Source organism: Saccopteryx bilineata, chromosome 6, assembly GCF_036850765.1.
Source record: "Saccopteryx bilineata isolate mSacBil1 chromosome 6, mSacBil1_pri_phased_curated, whole genome shotgun sequence".
NCBI lineage: Eukaryota > Metazoa > Chordata > Mammalia > Chiroptera > Emballonuridae > Saccopteryx > Saccopteryx bilineata.
The window spans coordinates 185,051,776-185,070,608 of record NC_089495.1 but is presented as its reverse complement, the minus strand read 5'-3'; the positions used below and the strand labels follow the sequence as shown (position 1 = coordinate 185,070,608).

The 18,833-nt window shown below is 48.5% G+C and overlaps 1 protein-coding gene across 2 annotated transcripts in view; it reads left to right on the top strand.

Annotated features, from left to right (window-relative positions):
• Nucleotides 1-18,833, top strand: part of ZNF831 (zinc finger protein 831) — a 99,200-nt gene that overhangs the window by 36,230 nt on the left and 44,137 nt on the right. For both annotated transcript variants that reach the window (XM_066237233.1, XM_066237234.1), the window contains exons 2-4: nt 1,391-5,092; nt 6,970-7,100; nt 18,410-18,561. In XM_066237233.1, the coding sequence (XP_066093330.1) occupies nt 1,427-5,092; nt 6,970-7,100; nt 18,410-18,561 (3,949 nt within the window). In that variant the 5' untranslated portion in view covers nt 1,391-1,426. The remainder of the gene's footprint in view (nt 1-1,390; nt 5,093-6,969; nt 7,101-18,409; nt 18,562-18,833) is intronic.

The following is an 18,833-nucleotide window of genomic DNA, read 5'->3' as shown; positions in this document are numbered from 1 at the left end:
CATGAGCCAGTATGAGCTGGTCTGAGCTGGCTCCAGCCTGCCACCACCTTGCCTTCCCCTGCCGGAACAGTCTTGCTGCTGAAGCTGGACTTGGGACTTGTTTTCTTGAGGAGCTGAGCTGAGGGATGGTGGAACTGTGCTTATGGAGCTCCTGAGGGGTTGGTGCCTGGAGAAGAAGGATCTGGAGACCTCTGATCCTGTTTGGCATGTTCCCAGGGCGTCTAGCTTTCCTCCTCATAGCTTGAAGAGCATGGCTAGGGCTCCTGCTTCCTTGTCTAACATTTCCCCTGCTGTTCTCCTCGCCAACAGGGAGCCAACTGGGTTCCCGCTAGATCCGGAGGGGCTTTGAACATCCCACCTTTGAGCAGAAGCCCGTGTCTGATACTGAGGTTAAGGAAGTCTTTCTTTTCTTAGTGGGGTAGCCAGATCAAATAAATACAGAGTGCCTAGTTCCATTTGGATTTCAAGTAAATAATGCATAACTTTTTGTGTAAACTTGAATGACACATGCAAGATTTGGGATGTATATTAAAGAATCATGGCCTGACCTGTGGTGGCGCAGTGGATAAAGTGTCGACCTGGAAATACTGAGGTCGCCGGTTCGAAACCCTGGGCTTGCCTGGTCAAGGCACATATGGGAGTTGATGCTTCCAGCTCCTCCCCCCTTCTCTCTCTCAGTCTCTCTCTCTCTCTCCTCTCTAAAAATAAAAAAAAAAAATTTAAATAAAGAATCGTGCACTGTTAATCTGACAGTCAAATTTCGCTGGGAGTTTCATATTTTCTTCTGCTAAATCTTGTAAGCTTCCCCATTCAGGTTAGTTTTCTTCCTTATTGCCTCATCCAACAGCAAAGACTGAGAACTGTAGAGTTAGGAAGGTGCTCTGCCACTTTTACAGACCCAGAGACTGAGTCCCAGATAAGGAAAGGGACTTGCCCCAGAGCATGGAATCACTGTGAACTTTGAGGACCTTGCTGAGCTACATGACTTTTTTTTTTTTTTTTTCATGAAGTCAGCACATTTTCTGAGTGTCTTCTCAGCACAGGCTGAGTGTTGAGAGATGACAGTGACCAGCCGACAAGCCTGTCATGACCCATATAAAGGGCAAAAATCAAATTTCCTTTGGACGTGTTAAATAAGAGACGGGATTCATGCAGACCCGGGTCCAAATCCTGCTTTGCCATATATCAGCTGCATGACAAGTCACTTCCACTCTCTGAGCTTCAGTTTCCCCTTTCCTAACATGGGGACAAAGGTACTTTTCTTGGGGGGTTGTTGTCAGGCTTCCGTGGGGTGAAGAATGCCTCGGGGAGGTGGGGGAGAAGGGCTGGGGGAGAAGGGCTGTATGATGGGAGGAGAGGTGCCCTCGGTAAAGTTTGGTTTTGCCTGCAGGTTACTCAGCATCCTGGGTCACCCAGATGATGTGGGATGGAGGTACCAGAACTCACCAGCCCTGCTTCACCTGCCAGAGACCAGCCAGCTCCGGCTCCTAGACCCCCAAGGACCCCAAGTCAGCAGGTCTCACCACACCTGACCCTGGGCCCTGTCATTCTGCCCCCGGAACAGGGCCGGGCCCCCACGGTGTTCCTGAAGGCACTACCCCTCCCGCTGTACCACACCGTGCCTCCGGGCGGCCTCCAGCCACGTGCTCCCCTCGTGACAGGCAGCGTGGATGGGGGCAGCACGCCCTTCATTCTCAGCACCCTGCTGCAGCCCGAAGGACCTGGCCTGACCCCGGCTGGGAAGCCAGCGACCCCAGTGCTCGCTGTGAACATCGTGGGCACCCTGCCTGTCCTGTCGCCAGGCCTGGGACCCGCACCGGGCAGCCTGGGGAAGGTGCGCAACGCCGGCAAGTACTTGTGCCCGCATTGCGGCCGGGACTGCCTGAAACCCAGTGTTCTGGAGAAGCACATTCGCTCGCACACAGGAGAGAGGCCTTTCCCCTGTGCCACCTGCGGCATCGCCTTTAAGACCCAGAGCAACTTGTATAAGCACAGGCGTACCCAGACGCACCTCAACAACTCCCGGCTGCCCTCGGAGTCCGAAGGCACTGGCGGCAGCCTCCTGGAGGAGGGGGACAAAGCTGGACAGACCTCCAGCACAGCCGGCAAGGGAGACCACTGGAGCCCGGGTGGGGGGGATGCGGCTCAATCAGACAGACCCCTTTCTCCAGGCGGCCAGGGTGCTGAGCACTGCCTGGGACCCCCCACGCATCTGTCCCCAGCTGCCAAGAACCTAGATCTGAAGCTGGGAGCTGTTTCCTGTCCGGGGTCCACACTTCTTGACAGAGAGGCCCCTTTGGACTCCACCCACCTGGCTTCTGCTGGGCTCCCCCTGGCTGGCTTGCAGTCCAGGCGTAAGCCGCTCGAGAAGAAGTCCCCAACGGGCAGCAGGACGTCCTCAGAGAAGCCCTGGGACACCAAGGCCTCGGAGGGCCGGCTGAGGAAGTGTGAGAGCACCGACTCGGGCTACCTGTCCCGCTCGGACAGCGTGGAGCAGCCGCTGCCCCCCGGCAGCCCCCTGCACAGCCTGTCAGAGCACAGTGCCGAGTCCGAGGGGGAGGGGACCCCGGAGCCTGAGCATGCAGGGGCTGAGCTGGGAGGGCGGGGGCCCAGCCTGGAGCAGGAGAAGCGGCAGCTGGAGGAACGCATCGCCCGGCTTATCTCACACAACCAGGCCGTGGTGGATGACCCCCAGCTGGACCACGTGCGGCCTCGCAAGACGGTCTTGTCAAAGCAGGGCAGCATCGACCTGCCCATGCCCTATACCTACAAGGACTCCTTCCATTTCGAGATCCGGGCGCTGGAGCCCTGCCGGAGGAGGCACGGAGCCCTTGGTCCCACCCGCTCCACCTGCACACCTGTAGACAAGGTGCGGGCCCTCTTCTTTCATTCTGTCCCCACTCAGCTCTCTGCCACTGTGGAATGTGTCCCTGTCACCAGGAGCAACTCACTGCCCCTTGTCGAGGGCACCAGGACGTGGCAGGAGCAGCCAAATCCGCAGGACGCTTGTTCCGGGAGGCAGAAGCCTCCGAGCCCCAGGCCTGCCCACACCCGACTGGTAGATGTCCCCAGTGGTCACCCCCGGGCCTTGGTCAGACAGGTTGCGGTGGAAGACCTACCATGTCCCCCCACTGGAGACACTGCAACCCCTAAAGAGAACATGGATGCAAAGAAGGCTGTCACAGTGGAGGGGACCACCAGCAAGGGCAGAGGGGCTGGGAGGAAAGGCAGCCAGAGGAAGCTGAAGATGTTCTCCCAGGAGAAGTGGCAGGTGTATGGGAATGAAACCTTCCAGAGGATCTACCAGAAGGGGAGAACTGGCCACCAGGGCGGCAGGAAGGGGAGGGAGGTGAGCGTGGGCCGTGGGACAGAGCTGGACCTTCCTCTCCAGAAAGAGGTCCTGTCCCAGGACCGGAGGACCCCTGTCTGTGGGGACACTTCTGTGGGGGCCAAGCCAGGTGCTTGGGGAAGTCTGCCAACCACAGAAGGCTTCTTGGTGACTGAGTCCCCCAAGCAAAGAGAGACGGTAGCTAGAGCAGGAGACAGTGACCAGCCCAAGGTGAGCAGGGCCACGTCACCCCCCATCCTCAGCTGCAGAGAACCCCCATGTTTGGGGAGTAAGAGCCCTGTGCTACCTCCAAATGGGAAGCTGGAGCTGGAGTGTCAGCTGCCCCCAGCACCTGATTCCCTCCAAGGTGGGGACCTAGAGGTTCCCAAGCTCAAAGGAGGCACCCAGGGTGGTGAGGACACCAAGGAGCCCTGTAAGTGGGCCCTAATTGTCCCAAGACAGCCCAGCAGTAGCTCTGGGGAACCCCAGCCTGCACGAGACAAGCTGCCCTCGGAGAGGAAGAAGCTGAGGGTGGAGGAGATGAGCTGCCCAGAGTGGTCAGGGACTCTGGGAGCAGGAGGCCAGGCCCCTGGGCACCTCACGCGGGCCACCTCCCCACCATCTTGGAGCCAGGACTGTGACCCTGGGGACAAACCAGGGGGGCTGCACAGGAGTGCTGACTGCATGGTGAAAGGCCAGGCCAGGCCCTTGGAGGCCTCTGGCGTGTCTTTCTCTGCTTCCTCGGGAGCCCTCAGGCCAGCAGGGCTGAGTGACACAGAGCCTGCACTGGGCCCTGCAGCCGGAGCCCCCGGGGGTGACTCCCAGCTGGCCACCCAGCCTCGGGCTCCCCGCGGCCCTGCGGCCCTGACAGACACTGCCTTTCCCCCCAAGTACCTCCTCAGGTTCCCTCGGGGAGATGCCCTCCCACCGTCACCTGGCACTCAGGGACCAGGCAGAGGTCAGGACCCTCTGTGCAGGAGTGGGCAGCTCGAGGAACTGGCCTCCTCTGCTGGATCAGGGCTCAGGACCATCTTGCCTTCCCACCCAGCCGCAGGCCTGGCTCCATGTGGAACAGACAGCTTCGAGGAGGACCCCAGCTGGCCCAGGCTGTGGGGCAGGAGAGAAGGGGTGCTGGGAGAAGAGAAAGGAGACTTAGACACCAGCACCTCAGCAGGAGGGGAGTCACCCAACTCGAGTGCTGGGGCTCCTAGGGAGACGGCCTCCATCCTGTCTACCCTGACTTGTGACTCCTGGAGAACTGAGACCCACAACACCATACAGCTCTGCGTGGGCAGCACTTGGGCGGAGTCCCAGCCCTCGGGGGGTGTTCTGAGTTCCTGGGCACTCAGCAGGGACATGAGGGGGGCTTCTGAGAATGCTCGGGAAGACCCTCTTCTGGGGTCCTCCACAGGGCACAGTCCCTGGGGCTCCCTCTGGCCCAGCTCTGTCATCTCGGAACTCCCACCTCCGGGCCGGCCTGAGCTGGCCCCGCGCACCCGCTCAGAGTGTCCTGGGAGCTGTGGACCCCAGGGCTCCTTCCCTTCCTTGAGGGCTGAGCCCCGGCTCACCTGGTGTTGCTTGAGCCACAGCCTTCCTCTGCCCATGGAGCAGAAGGGGAAGGCCGCGTCCGTGTATGGGGCGCTGCACAGCCCTGGCAGCAGCGCCCCAGAAGAAGGTGCAAACGCCCGGCTAGTGAGCAAGGCAGTGTTGGGACGATGGACCAGAACTAGCCCAGCGGACGGAGAGGAGACACAGCCGTGGAAGGTAACACAGCTTTGCCCAGGGCCCCGGGCTGAGGGAGCCTGCTTAGCAGGTAGGACTGGCCATGCGGGAGAGGAAGCACGTAGCATCCGCTGTCGGTCAGAACATCTCAGCCTGTGCCCCAGAGCAGCTGTGCTGCCACAGACAGGGCAGGACAGGATGACGCCCAGAAGTGCCAAAGGAAAGAAAATCTCTCTCTCTCTCTCTCTCTCACACACACACACACACACACACACAAATCCATTTCAAAAAATAGAATTATTGCACCTAAGACTCTTGGTGAGATATTTTTCCTAACTAGACACAAAATTTAACTCTGAACTTTCTGGTAACAAAGGAATAAGTGAATTGAAATTGTTGCCCAGGAGAGCCCTCTGGGTCATCTAAGATTATAAATCAGAGAAGTTTATGGAGAGATAGACTCCAGGCAAAAGCAACTAACAAACAACAAAAAAAAAGAAACCCCAAAACGAAAATACCTCTTAAAAGGAGAGTAATTGTACCAGGGAGTCTGGAGAAATAATTTCTACAATCAGATTTAATTTACCTCCAAGTTTCCTGGGAACAGTGACCAAACCCAGAAGGAGCTGCGTCCACTAGCTCAGCGGTTTTCAACCTTTTACACTTGAAGACTGGTGAAAAGAGAATTAGTTCAGGGATTGGGAGGCAGAAATCACCCTGAGCCCATGCAAATTCGAATAAGATCATTGTGTCTATAATCTTCTTATAAATTTAGAGTGGTTAATTTCTTTTCAGACCAGCATAAAATTTCCGGCGGACCTGACAGTTGAGAAATATTGATTTAGAGAGTTCTCACTTGGTAACTGAGCAATAATAAATTTACAATTCTGTCTTGAGAGTGATTCCATGCACCTGGATTTTATAATTGGGGCATTGTCCTCAGAGGTGGATTAAGGAAAAAAGTGTAAAGTTGGGGTTTTGTGGGTCTCTTCAGAAGTTGGGGCCCAGGGCACGTGCCTGGTGTGCCCGCTGTTAAATCTGCCTCTGATTGTCCAGGGCACCTGATGAGGAACCTGAAGCCTTGGGACTAATGTCACTGTATGGGACAATGACAGGGTCTGGACTCCAGAGCCTGGTAGGTGGTTCTTCCAGGGGGGCAGAGACTAAGGGAGCGAGCCATAGCACCTTCTTCATCCTGAGGCTGACGGATTAACGAAGAAGGTGTTGGGCCTGAGAGATGGGTATTCAAAGCCCAGTTTAGCCTTCCTTCCTCCAAAAGTCAGTGAGGCACTGGGCATTGGGGTTCCTGGAGAGGGAGAGTAGGAAGATTGAGAGGAACTGCCTATGGCAGGGGTCCCCAAACTACGGCCCGCGGGCTGTATGCGGCCCCCTGAAGCCATTTATCCGGCCCCTGCCGCACTTCCGGAAGGGGCATCTCTTTCATTGGTGGTCAGTGAGAGGAGCATAGTTCTCATTGAAATACTGGTTGGTTTGTTGATTTAAATTTACTTGTTCTTTATTTTAAATATTGTATTTGTTCCCGTTTTGTTTTTTTACTTTAAAATAAGATATGTGCAGTGTGCATAGGGATTTGTTCATAGTTTTTTTTATAGTCTGGCCCTCCAACGGTCTGAGGGACAGTGAACTGGCCCCCTGTGCAAAAAGTTTGGGGACCCCTGGCCTATGGTGTTCTCTAGGCCTTCAGTGACCACCAAACATCTGGGCTTTCCTCTGTGGCTCCAACCCAGGCAGGGTACCAAAGGTTCCTCCCAGGAGTGCTTAGACTGTTTGTCAGTGCAGCATTTCCATGCCTTGATTTCCCCAGACAGGCATCCTGTCTGCAGAGAGAGAACCCTTCTGTGTTGTCCCCACCATGAGGGCTTTGAGCAATACAATGCCAACATGCCTGGTATTTTCAGCTCTCCTACCCAACAGCCCCAGGAGGAATGATGTCCCGGGACCCAAGGTCCGAGCCAGAGCAGAAGAAAGTACCACCTTGGAGGAGGACAAAGATGTCCCGTGGAAGCAGCAAGCAGAAAAAACTGAGAAGGTAGGGTGTGTTTGGCCACTGCTGTTGTTTCCACATGTGCCTCCCGTGTTGGTGACTGCAGACCGTGGTTTCACTAAACCCCCAGGAAAAGCTTCACGTGGCATTCAAAAGGCATCTCTGTGCTCCAGAGAAAGCGGTCCTGCTTGGGAACTAGGGTTCAGGGATTCAGCTGGTCTCCCATCCATTCACCCTGCACAGCCTCATAGGCTGTGTGTTTCTCAACGGTGCCTTTCTAAGGCCAGGAATCCAGCAAATATTTGAAATAACTGAGTTGAAAACACATCCATCCAGTTTAAGTCCTGAAGAGAGAGCGTGTTAATTATTTACAGGTTTTATTGCCTTTTTAATTATGCAAGCGATGTATGTCCTTTGCAGAAAAATTAGAAAATACAGATGAGCCAAGAGGAGACAATAAAATGTCCTAGCAATCTCCCCACCAGAGATAATCGGCACTGATATTTAGGTGTGTGCTCTTCCAGACTGTTCTCTGCGATGTGTGCGTGTACATACTACACCCGCAACAAATGAAGAGACCTGGGGATTTCAGGGCCATTCTTTGATTGATTGTCTTGCGTCTCTTCTCATAACCCTTCAGGCTGCCCATGTGTGGTGGTAGTCAATCAAAAGTTATAAGGCAAACTTTATCCAGCCCCTGTCCCCTCTCGGCCCCCCCACGAAGCTTTTTCACCTCCTTTCCCCACAATCTCCTGCTCTCCCCTCCGGCGGACATGGTGCCATCTCGCTGGCCCTCTCCATTCTTTGATAGGACTCCGACCTCACATCCATGTCACCTTTAAGCCTTCCCACTGCATACCCCAGCCCTCAGTAGCCTCCTCTTCCTGGAATGCTTAGCCTCCCCACCCCACCACTGTCAATATTTGATCTGAAGCCTAGATAGTCTTCTAGAGGCAACGCAAACTCCTAATAATTCCCTACAGCTTCTCAGACCCTCGGTGACTGGAGGTGACGCCCTCTTCTGAGGCCCCTACCCGTTTGAATCGTCTGCAAGGACCAGGCATCCAGAGCTGCCATTGCTGAGGGCTGCTTGGTGCCTGGCACTGTACCATGACTCCTCACTTTTCTCAAGAGGAAACTGAGACACAGAGAGGTCAGGGGACCTGGCCGGGGACCTAGATTTGAGCCAACAGTCTTACTCCAGAGCCTGTATGCCAGACAGTGGCTTGCCCCAGGGCTTCCCAGCCCGCAACAGTCCTGAAAGTCTCCTGGAGTTTTCTGGAGTTTTCTTGTGATTCCAGGTTGAAGCGAGTGGGTCTGGGAAGGGCCCAGGAGCCTGCATTTCTCACACCTGTGGGGATGCTGAGTTTGCTGATGCAGGGAGCATCTTGTAATGGTTTGCTCTGCCTCAGACCACAACCTGCCCTTTCTACCCCCCCCCCCATCTCTGACCCAATCTTCTGCTGCAGCTTCTTTCTTTTTAAAGACTCAGGTGGGAAATTGGACTCGCTCCAATAATTTCATCATCTTGCTCTACTCACAATCATACCTTCAAAGTCCTTTTTGCCACAGAAGGTGATATTTCATAGGTTATGGGGATTCAGCTCTGATCATCATTCTTCTGCCTTACCACGCTATCCACCCACCCGCATACGTGTGATTGTCTATATGCATGTAGTTCTCAATTTATATACCCACCTACCCACTAATATATGTATGCACACATATCTACCTGCCATCTATCAACCTGTGTGTTCTTTCCTCAAGGAAGAAGCCTATTTTTTTTTTAAATTCACTTTCACATTTCACTTCAGTCGTCTTAATGCTCTACAGAAAATGAGATCCTGTAGCAGAGAAACCCCTCAGGCCTTAGATCAGAGAGGGGTGAGGTTAGTGTATCAGAGTGGCTATTCTCTTTCTCTCTTGTTTTGAAAACGGAAAAATAAAACAACACAGGAAAGCTCAGAAAAATATATAACAGACTCCTGAGTAATGATCCAGAATTAACAAATAATGACATTTTGTCAGGTTTGCTTCTGAGCCTTTAAAAATAAAACACACAAAATGTTATTTCATGTACTATATATATTAGGTAAACTAAAATAGATAAAACACAAAAGATAATTATGTTGTTCTATGTATTCGGCACTAATTGTTTCGATCCATGATTTGACACTTTGTAAATCAGTGTATCCACTAATAACGCTGTAATTTAGTAAAGACGAATCATTTCTGTCTTTAAACTAGACATATAAATATCGCACGAAGTTTATTGTTCTTCAGTTGGACTTTTAAACTCAATATTTCTGTTTCTGACGATCTAGCCATGTTGTTACATACAGATCAAATTCTTTACCTTAATTGCTATAGAATATTCCATTCTATGAGTATGACACATTTTGTTTTCTATTCCCTTGTTTATATAGACATTTGTTTCCAAAATTTTTTTGCTTACTTTGTGACGAACATGTGTATTCATGCCTCCTTAGGCACAGTGCAAGAGATGTTCTAAGAAATGTGCCTAAAAGTGGAATCACTAGATTCTAAGATAATCCCATTTTCAACTTTTACAAGTTACCACCAAGTCCCTCTGCACGGTGGCTGCATCATTTTATATTCTCTCTGCTAGGCACAAGAGATTGCCCTGTGCTCGTATTCTTACTAATGTTGGTTATTGCCCATCCAGAATTTGTAGGATTTGTATCTATCTTTTTCCTGTCATACAGTACTGCAAATATTTTCTCCAAGTCTGTTATTTGTCTGCTTGAAAACTCATTTATAGTTCCTAGCATCATTGCACATATCTTGCATCTTCCTCCTTTTTTTATGTAGCAGACCATCTTTCTGGGATTGCTTTCTTCTGTCTGAAGCATGTTTTTTGAGAATTTCTTTTAAAGAAGAAAAATTCCATTTTTTATCGGTCTGAAAATACATTTATTTCCTTGTTTATTTCCAAAACGTCCTTGTTGTTGAGAAATGTTTCTGCCGGGCGTTCAGCCCTAGGTTGAGCTTTCCTCCCGCGTGTAAAACTATCCTCATGCTCCCCTTCGGCTTCTCTTCTTTGTGGTGGAGAAGTCAGCTAATAGTCTACTTATCCGTCCTTTGAAGCCCTTTTATCTCTGGCTAGTTTTAAGATCTCCTTTTAATCTTCGGTGTTCCATACTTTTCCTTTGATGTATAAAGGTATGTGTTACTTCTATTTATTCCATTAGGAATCCATTGGGCTTTTATGATTTGTCGATTGATGTCTACCTAGAAAATTCTCAGGCATCATCATTCTTCAAACGTTGCTTCTGCCCCATTCTCTGTCCTGTCATTTCGCAACACTGAAATAATGTATCATAGTTGTTCTCTGTCTTCCATGCCTCTTAACCTCTATTTTCAATAACTTTGTCTCTCTGTGCTATAATCTAATACTTTTTTCAAATCGATCACTAAAATTGATGACTAATTTTCTTAATCCACTGACTTGTGTTTTTTTTTTTTTTTTTTTGAAAAGCTCTGTTGAGGTATATGAATTTTAATGTTATGTATATTTAAAGTATGCAGTTTAATAGGTTTTTTTTTCTTTTTTTTCTCAGAGACAGAGAGAGTCAGAGAGAGGGATAGACAGGGACAGACAGACAGGAACGGAGAGATGAGAAGCATCAATTATTAGTTTTTCGTTGTGTGTTGCAACACCTTAGTTGTTCATTGATTGCTTTCTCATATGTGCCTTGACCGTGGGCCTTCAGCAGACTGAGTAACCCCTTGCTCAAGCCAGCAACCTTGGGTCCAAGCTGGTGAGCTTTGCTCAAATCAGATGAGCCCGCACTTAAGCTGGCGACCTCGAGGTCTCGAACCTGGGTTCTCCACATCCCAGTTCGACGTTCTATCCACTGCGCCACTGCCTAGTCAGGCAGTTTAATAAGTTTTGACATATGTGCACACCTTTGAAACCAACACCATCAGGATAATGAAAATGTTCATAATCGCCAAAGTTTCCACGTGTCCTTTTGTGACTCCTTCCTCTTGCCAGCTGGTACCCTCCTATCTCCAGAACTGTACTTAGTTCACTTCTTCTAGAATTTTATAGAAATAGAATCAGCCTGACCAGGTGGTGGCACAGTGGATAGAGCGTCAGATTGGGATGCTGAGGACCCAGGTTCGAGACCCCGAGGTCACCAGCTTGAGCACGGGCTCATCTGGTTTGAGCAGAGCTCACCAGCTTGGACCCAAGGTCGCTGGCTCGAGCAAGGGGTTACTCGGTCTGCTGTAACCCTATGGTCAAGGCACATATGAGAAAGCAATCAATGAACAACTAAGGTGTTGCAACAAAAAACTAATAATTGATGCTTCTCATCTCTCTCCATTCCTGTCTGTCTGTCCCTATCTATCCCTCTCTCTGACTCTCTCTCTCTCTGTCTCTGTAAGAAAAAAAAAAAAAAGAATCAAATAATATGTGCTCTGTTTCTAATGGGGGGTGGCTTTTTTTCACTCAGCATGACTATTTTGAAGTTCAACCATATTGTCGTGTATATGAATCATTTCTTCCTTTTTATTGCTAAGTAGGTACGCACATCACAATTTGTTTATATATTTACTTGTTGGTAGACATTTGGTTTGTTTCAGTTTGGGGCTGTTACAAATAAAAATGACTATAAATATTTCTATACATGTCCTTGTATGGATATATGCATTAAATTTTCTTAGGTCATTATCTAAGAGTAGAATGAATGGACCATATGGTAGAGGCATAATTAATTTTTTAAAGAAGCTGCCAAACTATTTTTCACTTCTATTAGCAGTGTAGAGAGTGCCAATTTCTCCACATCCTTGCCAACACTTAGTGTGGCCATTATTTTAAACCTTTACTCTTATTTTCAATCTTTTCAAGAAACACACTTACTATTTTGGACCTGATAATGCCAACATAAGAAGTCTTGGCGTGTCTGACTCTGTTTTATGTGCCAGCTCTCACGGATGGTAACTTGTTTCCCTGTCTGTTCTCGGATGTTTGATGGTGAGCTGATATTTTTGGAATGTTGAGACTTGGATTGGAGTTGGGTTTCTTCAGTGATGATGTGTTTTGCTTCTGCGAGGGGCTAGCGGCGGGGGGCACCTTCTGGTCACTTATTTTAAATAAAATTCTTGGTTTGAGGTTTTTTTCTTGTTACTGTGTAGTATGAATTCAAACTGCAAACCCTTGAGAAGATGGTCTTATTGCCCCTTTCAGTAAGGGATAGTCTTGGAGTTTTTATGTCCGCTGGGCAGGTGATTCACCCATATGTTGAGGGTATGACCCTCTGAGGTCTCAGTTTTATGTAGGAGCGGAGGTCGACTCTTCCACTTGACTCTCACCTCAGATAGAGTCTAGGTGTAAGTCCTGTGCCCTGCACCCTGGCAGACCATGAAGATGAAAGCTCAAACTCACCTCAAGTGCCCTCAAAATGAAAGCTCTCTTACCTTTCCAGGTTTCAGTTTTCACAGGGTTTTTGACTTTTAAATATATCTTACCTTCTAATCAGAACATCAGTACATTTCAATATGTTTTAAACATTTTTATATTTTAATCTACATTTTGAGTTGTGTTCAGTATAAGGGTGGGTGTGGTGGTAGTCAATCAGAGTAACTACTATTGGAAACGAGTTCTTATTTTCTAACCTTGTTTATGATTCTCTTGTTGTCAAGAAGTGGTAATTTTGATGTAGGAAAATGCAGCTACCTTTTCCTTTATAATGATTATTTTCTGGTCTTGTCTAAGAAATATTTTCTTACTCTCCATCAAAAACACAAAAATGTATTTTTTTATTCTCTCTCTGTGTAATGTAAGGAAGGGTTTATATTTGTTCATATAAAGAAACTAGGTGGAACATGGGTTAAATCTATCTATCTATCTATCTATCATCTATCTATCATCTATCTATCTATGTAGACACACATACACACTCATATATGTATATTCATATGTAATTATATATAAAGAATATGTGTCAGATATTATATGTGGCAAGTCTAAAATATTTATTGTATTTATTATCTGGACCTTTATACAAAAAAAAGCCTACAGACTTATAGATTAATCACTTTTTTTCCTTGCTTATTTGCTATATTTTAATTCCTCCCTTATGTTATCGGACAGGGGTCCTGGCCCTTCAGGTCTGTCTAAGCCAGCCGGTAGTGTGCTGGTTCTTGACTTTGTACAAGAAGAATTTCACTACGTGAGTCCAGGTGATTTTGAGAGAATGCTTATTAAAGCTGGAGACAGTGAAACAAGGAAGGCCTAGAACAGAAGAAGCAACAGGAGAGCTGAGGCAGGGCTGCTCTGGCTCACTGGGAAGTCAGAGACAAGGGGGCCTTGGGGGCAGGTTTAGGGGGGGGAACTGGGGATGGGCTGCAAGTCTCTTGAGGACCCTTAGAGATACAGACCTGGAAGGGGGGGGGAGGAGAGGAGAAGGGGGGAGGGAAGGGCTGGGTATGCTCCCTGGAGGGAGCATCCTTTGTTTTGAGGATTTTTAAAGACTGAGAGTTTGAGGAAGATTTCTTTTTTTTTTTTTTTTTTTTTTTTAAATTTTATTTATTTTTTATTTATTCATTTTAGAGAGGAGAGGGAGAGACAGAGAGAGAGGAGAGACAGAGAGAGAGAAGGGGGGAGGAGCTGGAAGCATCAACTCCCATATGTGCCTTGACCAGGCAAGCCCAGGGTTTCGAACCGGCGACCTCAGCATTTCCAGGTCGACGCTTTATCCACTGCGCCACCACAGGTCAGGCTTGAGGAAGATTTCAATAGGCCTTTTCCAGATATCGCCTTTCGGAGTCATGGTCCTCACCAGAGCAGGAGGTTATTAGTCACTGCAGCTGGTCCTGGCATTGCCCACCGGGTTTCCCTGCTTTTCTGGGCCTGGAACTAAATAAAATACAACTGAGGCTTAGATGTCATCCTAGGGAGGTGACCTTCTGTGTCTGGCTGTAGATTGCTTGGCCAGTCTGTCCAGCTCTCTGTCTCGGTTTCTCCACCCTATTCGCCAAGGACTTTTCCTAGCTGCTCACTATCCTTTCTCACTTATACCCGGACTTTTCTGCAGGGTCCTCCATTCTGTTTCACTGTCGTGAAAAGGGCTGTTTTCATTAATAAAAGTACATGAGTCAGAGAAGAAGATTAGAAAGTGCAGGATCCATTTTCAGAGAGGAAATGGTAAAATGTGGAAAGTTAAGACTCGGATACCTAAGTGCCCTGATGTGACCCGGCGGCGCGGAGGCTCAGAGAGCTCGCGGGCGGCATCTCTGCCGCCCAAAGCAAGCGCTGGACCGTGGAATTGGATTTTATTGATTAATTTGTAACTGTGTACCGTGCCGTATGGAGCATGAAACACCCAGAGACTTGCTCTTGGAAGCTTCTAGCAAATGGAACAATGAATCGTGACGTCCTAAATGCATTGGTATGAGGGCAGAGATGGGAGGTTATGGGGCAAAAAGGTTTTCTGTAAACCCTAAGACATCCGTTAATCGCTGAAGAGGAGAGCAAAAGAGAAAACCCTGGGCCCTGCCAATGCCGTTTTCTTAATGGATGGCGTTTTCTCTTACAAAGCAGATGTTTTGCTGTCTGGGGCATGGGTCTGCTCATGTAGTCATGACACACCTTACCTGTCTGATGAGATCACATTCTGTAATGGGAGCCCAGTTTCTGAGGCAAGATGGAGACACAAACCTAGAGATGTGACGGCCACCAGTACAGATGGTCGAGACCCTCTGTCACATTCGCCAAGGCAATGACGCTTTCCCCACGGTCCCAGGTTCTGCTTAGTGGAACACAGAGAGCCTACGGTACTCCACTCCACTTCTCTTTGCTTTGTTTTTATCTGTGGGGACAAGAGAGGAAAGTGAGAGGGCTGATAGGAACACATTCTTTCCCAGGATGAGCATGTGTGAGGCAGGCATGTAACCCTGCAAGACCCTGTCCCTGCAGGAGGGCAGGGTGGGGTTGAGTAGGCAGGGTGGGCAGTGGTTTTCCACTAGCATCAAGATACATGACTAGGCTATAGAAATGTCTACCTAAAACCTATGCATTTGTATGGATCAATGTCACCCTGTTAAATTTAATTTTCTAAAAAAGAAAAAAAGGATACATGACTATAACCTCCCTCGGTTCCTTCTGCGAGCTTCCCACTGGATTCTGGTCAACATTCATGTCCCCTGAGCTCTTGACCTTGGCCAGTCAGCTGTCAGTGTCCCTGCTGGAGCTGGTAGGGGGTCAGAAGGCTTTTCTTCTGATTGTTCTCCCATGAGGTATATAAACAAAGGTATCGTGTTGGACTTACATCAATGTCCCTAATGTAGGCTCTTAAAGGAAGACCTATAGATAGAGGCGAAGACAATAGAGGATTCGCCAAGTGTAGGATTTGTATTTAAACCTTGGACCTTAAATGACAGTTTATTTGTTTATTTATTTTTTATTTTCCCATTGATTTGAGGGGGTAGGGGAAGAGAAAGAAGCATCAACTTGCTGTTTTGTTAAGTTATTCTATTAGTTGTATACTCATTGATTGCTTCTCGTGTGTGCCCTGACCAGGGGTCTAACCAGCGACCACTGGAGTGCCAGGTTGACACTTTATCCACTGAGCCACATGGCCAGGGGCAGCTTATTTATTTACTTTTTTTTAAGTAAGCCATAATACAGGCCAGCTTAAAGCAGTAAAGTAGACATACATACAGAAGTCTAGATCGATCTTACAAACATAACCTTGAGTAAAAAGAAAGTGAGAAAGAGAATGTCTCTGTGGTACAGTGTCATGCTCAAGAGCAGCAACATATTTCGGAGGCTGTGTGCCTACTGAAGGGTGTTTGTCCAACATACCCTAGTGTGTGTCTCTAGGGGAAGCAGGACAATGAGAGTTAGAAGGGAAGAAGGGGACACTCAGGTCAGGTCATTTCTGAGACTGTGCCCCCAAGAAACAGAACCTGCAATGGGGGTTCTTGTACAAGTGATTTCTGGAGGAAGAGCTCTCAGGAGGATGATGAGGGAGGGAGGGGAGCAGACCAGGCGAGGAAAGAACTAAATGGAGACGTGGCATTGGGTGTTCAGTCCTACCTGATCCCATGGAGAGCTCTGGAGTGTGAAATGCACCATAGAGATTGTCCTGCTCAGAAGCAAAGAGACTGAGCTGTTCCTGTGACAATCAGTCAATGGCTAACCGTCTTTACTGGGAGGTGTGCAAATTCTCCCAGGGTTCTCCAGGCAAGACTGCTCGCTCCTACCTACCTAGGGCAAGTCCCCAGGGAAGGGAACAACAAATGTGAGTCATTGGTAGTCAACACTCCAGCAGCTGGGCACGGGTGTGCAGCCTGGTGAAGGGGAGAGTCACTGCGGTATCTGGTAAACTGTAAGAGACCTGTGGGACTGACTGGTGGTAGAGAGCTTGCAGCCCCTGCCTCACCTTGGCTGCTCATTCTTAGGGAAATGCTACTCTAGGAGAGGCTGTGTGGAATGTTCTGGGAGAATCCTGGGGAGAAAGAAACAAACCCTGCCTATGACTAAGCAAAATATTGCTTGAAGACAATGCCAAGACCCACTTGGGCTCCCCCAATGGCCAAGGATCCAAATTCCACCCTAATGAGATCTAAATTCAAGGGCCAAGCTTTTTCCAGCAGGCTCTTAGCTATTTTCTTTGAATGGAATGCCTCGCTCCTACATTTCCAAAAGCAAAACCTCCCTGAAGTTCAAGCTGTGCTGTTCTTAACACATGCAAGCGTGTGGCAATCACCCGCTGACTTGGGGGCAAGGTGACCCACAGCACTTAGAAGAATTCTCCCCGTGACCCTGCATCTTCCTTCCTTCCTTTGTCTCTGCACTTTGAAATCACTCTTGGCCCAGCCCAGCAGGAGCCCCAAATGGTTCAGGGGGTTGTGATTATTCAAACTGCAGCCCTGTTGCTTCCTACCCTGGCTTAGATAGCAATTTCAGGAAGCTGTGATCTTGACAAGCAGGGACAGACTGCTTCAAAGAACAAGGCAGGCACCCCTGGGGAACTAAACTCCTGCCCAAGGCTAGGGAGGCAACCCTGCCCTGTAAGTGGAACCTCTCCCAAACCCAGACTCCGGAAAAGAGGAACAGAAAGTCACTTTCTTATTGTTACTGCCATCAAAATCAGTGCCGAGAGGATACCGCACTCACTCTGCAGACCTGATTTAAAATTCTGCCAGCACTCTGGCTGATCATGGGGCTGCGGCTGGATGTCGGCAGAGGCTCCGACAAAGGAGAAGAGAAAATGGCCAAGTAGGTTGCCTCACCATCCTCCCCAGTCAGATGGTTCTGAAGAGTGTCATGGGAATAGAATTCTTGTGAACTGAGATTTATAAAGGGAACGAGTCCTTGTGGCTCTACTAGGCAAGTGGAACTGGGCACATCCGTTCAGTGAGCTGACTACGGATGGTGACCTCCGCAAAACAGTATAGAACCCTGGATTAAAAGTCTAGCTCCCAACTGGCCACCTGGTCTGTGAGTCTCAGGGCTCACAGCAGCTGCTCAGCATTTCAGTTCTTTCACCTGCAACATGGGAGCGCTAGACTAGCTAGCTGGTCTGCTTTTAGTTGCATGTTCTTAGTAGTAACAAGTTTTCAGCCTACACCCTAATAAATGCATAATTGTTCACTTACAAATGCTACATATGTTTATTCCACCAGCGTATTATGCACATTCTAGAGGACATGCAACAATAGACATAAAAATGTCTAGATGAAAATAACTCTAGAATTTCCTTTCCCTACGGCTCCTGTGTCCTCACACTGGGATGTGAATACTTTGTTTTGGAGATTAGCCCGAATGATTTGGAAAGGATTCTCTAGATGGCAGTCTATGTATGATGCCCATTTTTTCAAAGGAGACCCTTTAGATCTGCTCTGTCTAATATACTAACCACAAGCCACGTGTGGCTATTTCAACTCATTAAAAAGAAATAAAATGTAAAACTCAATTCTTCAGACACACTAATTACATTTCAAATGCTCGATAGTTTAGCGGTTAGTGGCTACTACCTGGGTCAATGCAGATTATAGAACATTTCCGTCGTTGCAGAAGTTTCTATTGGACAGTCTGCTTATGAAGTAGTCAAGACCACATGGTCCAGTATTTAATTACAAGACATACCATGTGCTATGCAGCATGGGATGCATTTTAGAAACACTCTCTCGTTTAGTCCTTACAACAACCTCATGAATTAGGTCCTATTATTGTCCCCATGTCATGAAGGAAACATGAGGACAGGAGGGATGAGGAGGTTCTAAGAGCTGACAAACTGGTTAGACTTGGGTTTTATTGTTTGAGCATCAATGTTGTGTGTATGAGCTGGCCATTGAACATGTGTTTCTCTGTCCCATAGGTACAGAAGAAATTTCTTGCAGGGCCATGTTCAGCTCAGAGCAAGTAGACTACGCAAGCCACTCTGGGTGCTGAGAAAAGGCTGCCACCGTTCTCTCCTCGAGGGCCCGGATCCACGCCGGACCCTCAGGCAGGCTTCTTCAGGAATGGCAGGTAATGCTGTCCTTAGAGGTGAATCCATATTGGGTACCAAAGGGCACCAGGATGCTTGGGATGCAAGGTGAGCAGGAAACAGCCAGCCTTGCCCTCAAGAGCCCAAAGTCCAGCAGGGATACAGATGATGTCGTAAAAGTATGACATCTGTGGGAAAGTCAATGTATCCTAAACTAGTAGATAAGGTACTGGGTGAGAATACCCAATGAGATGGATTGAGAATCCAATATTGAAAATTGGACAGATATCCTTGAGTACTGGCCGCATGGGTA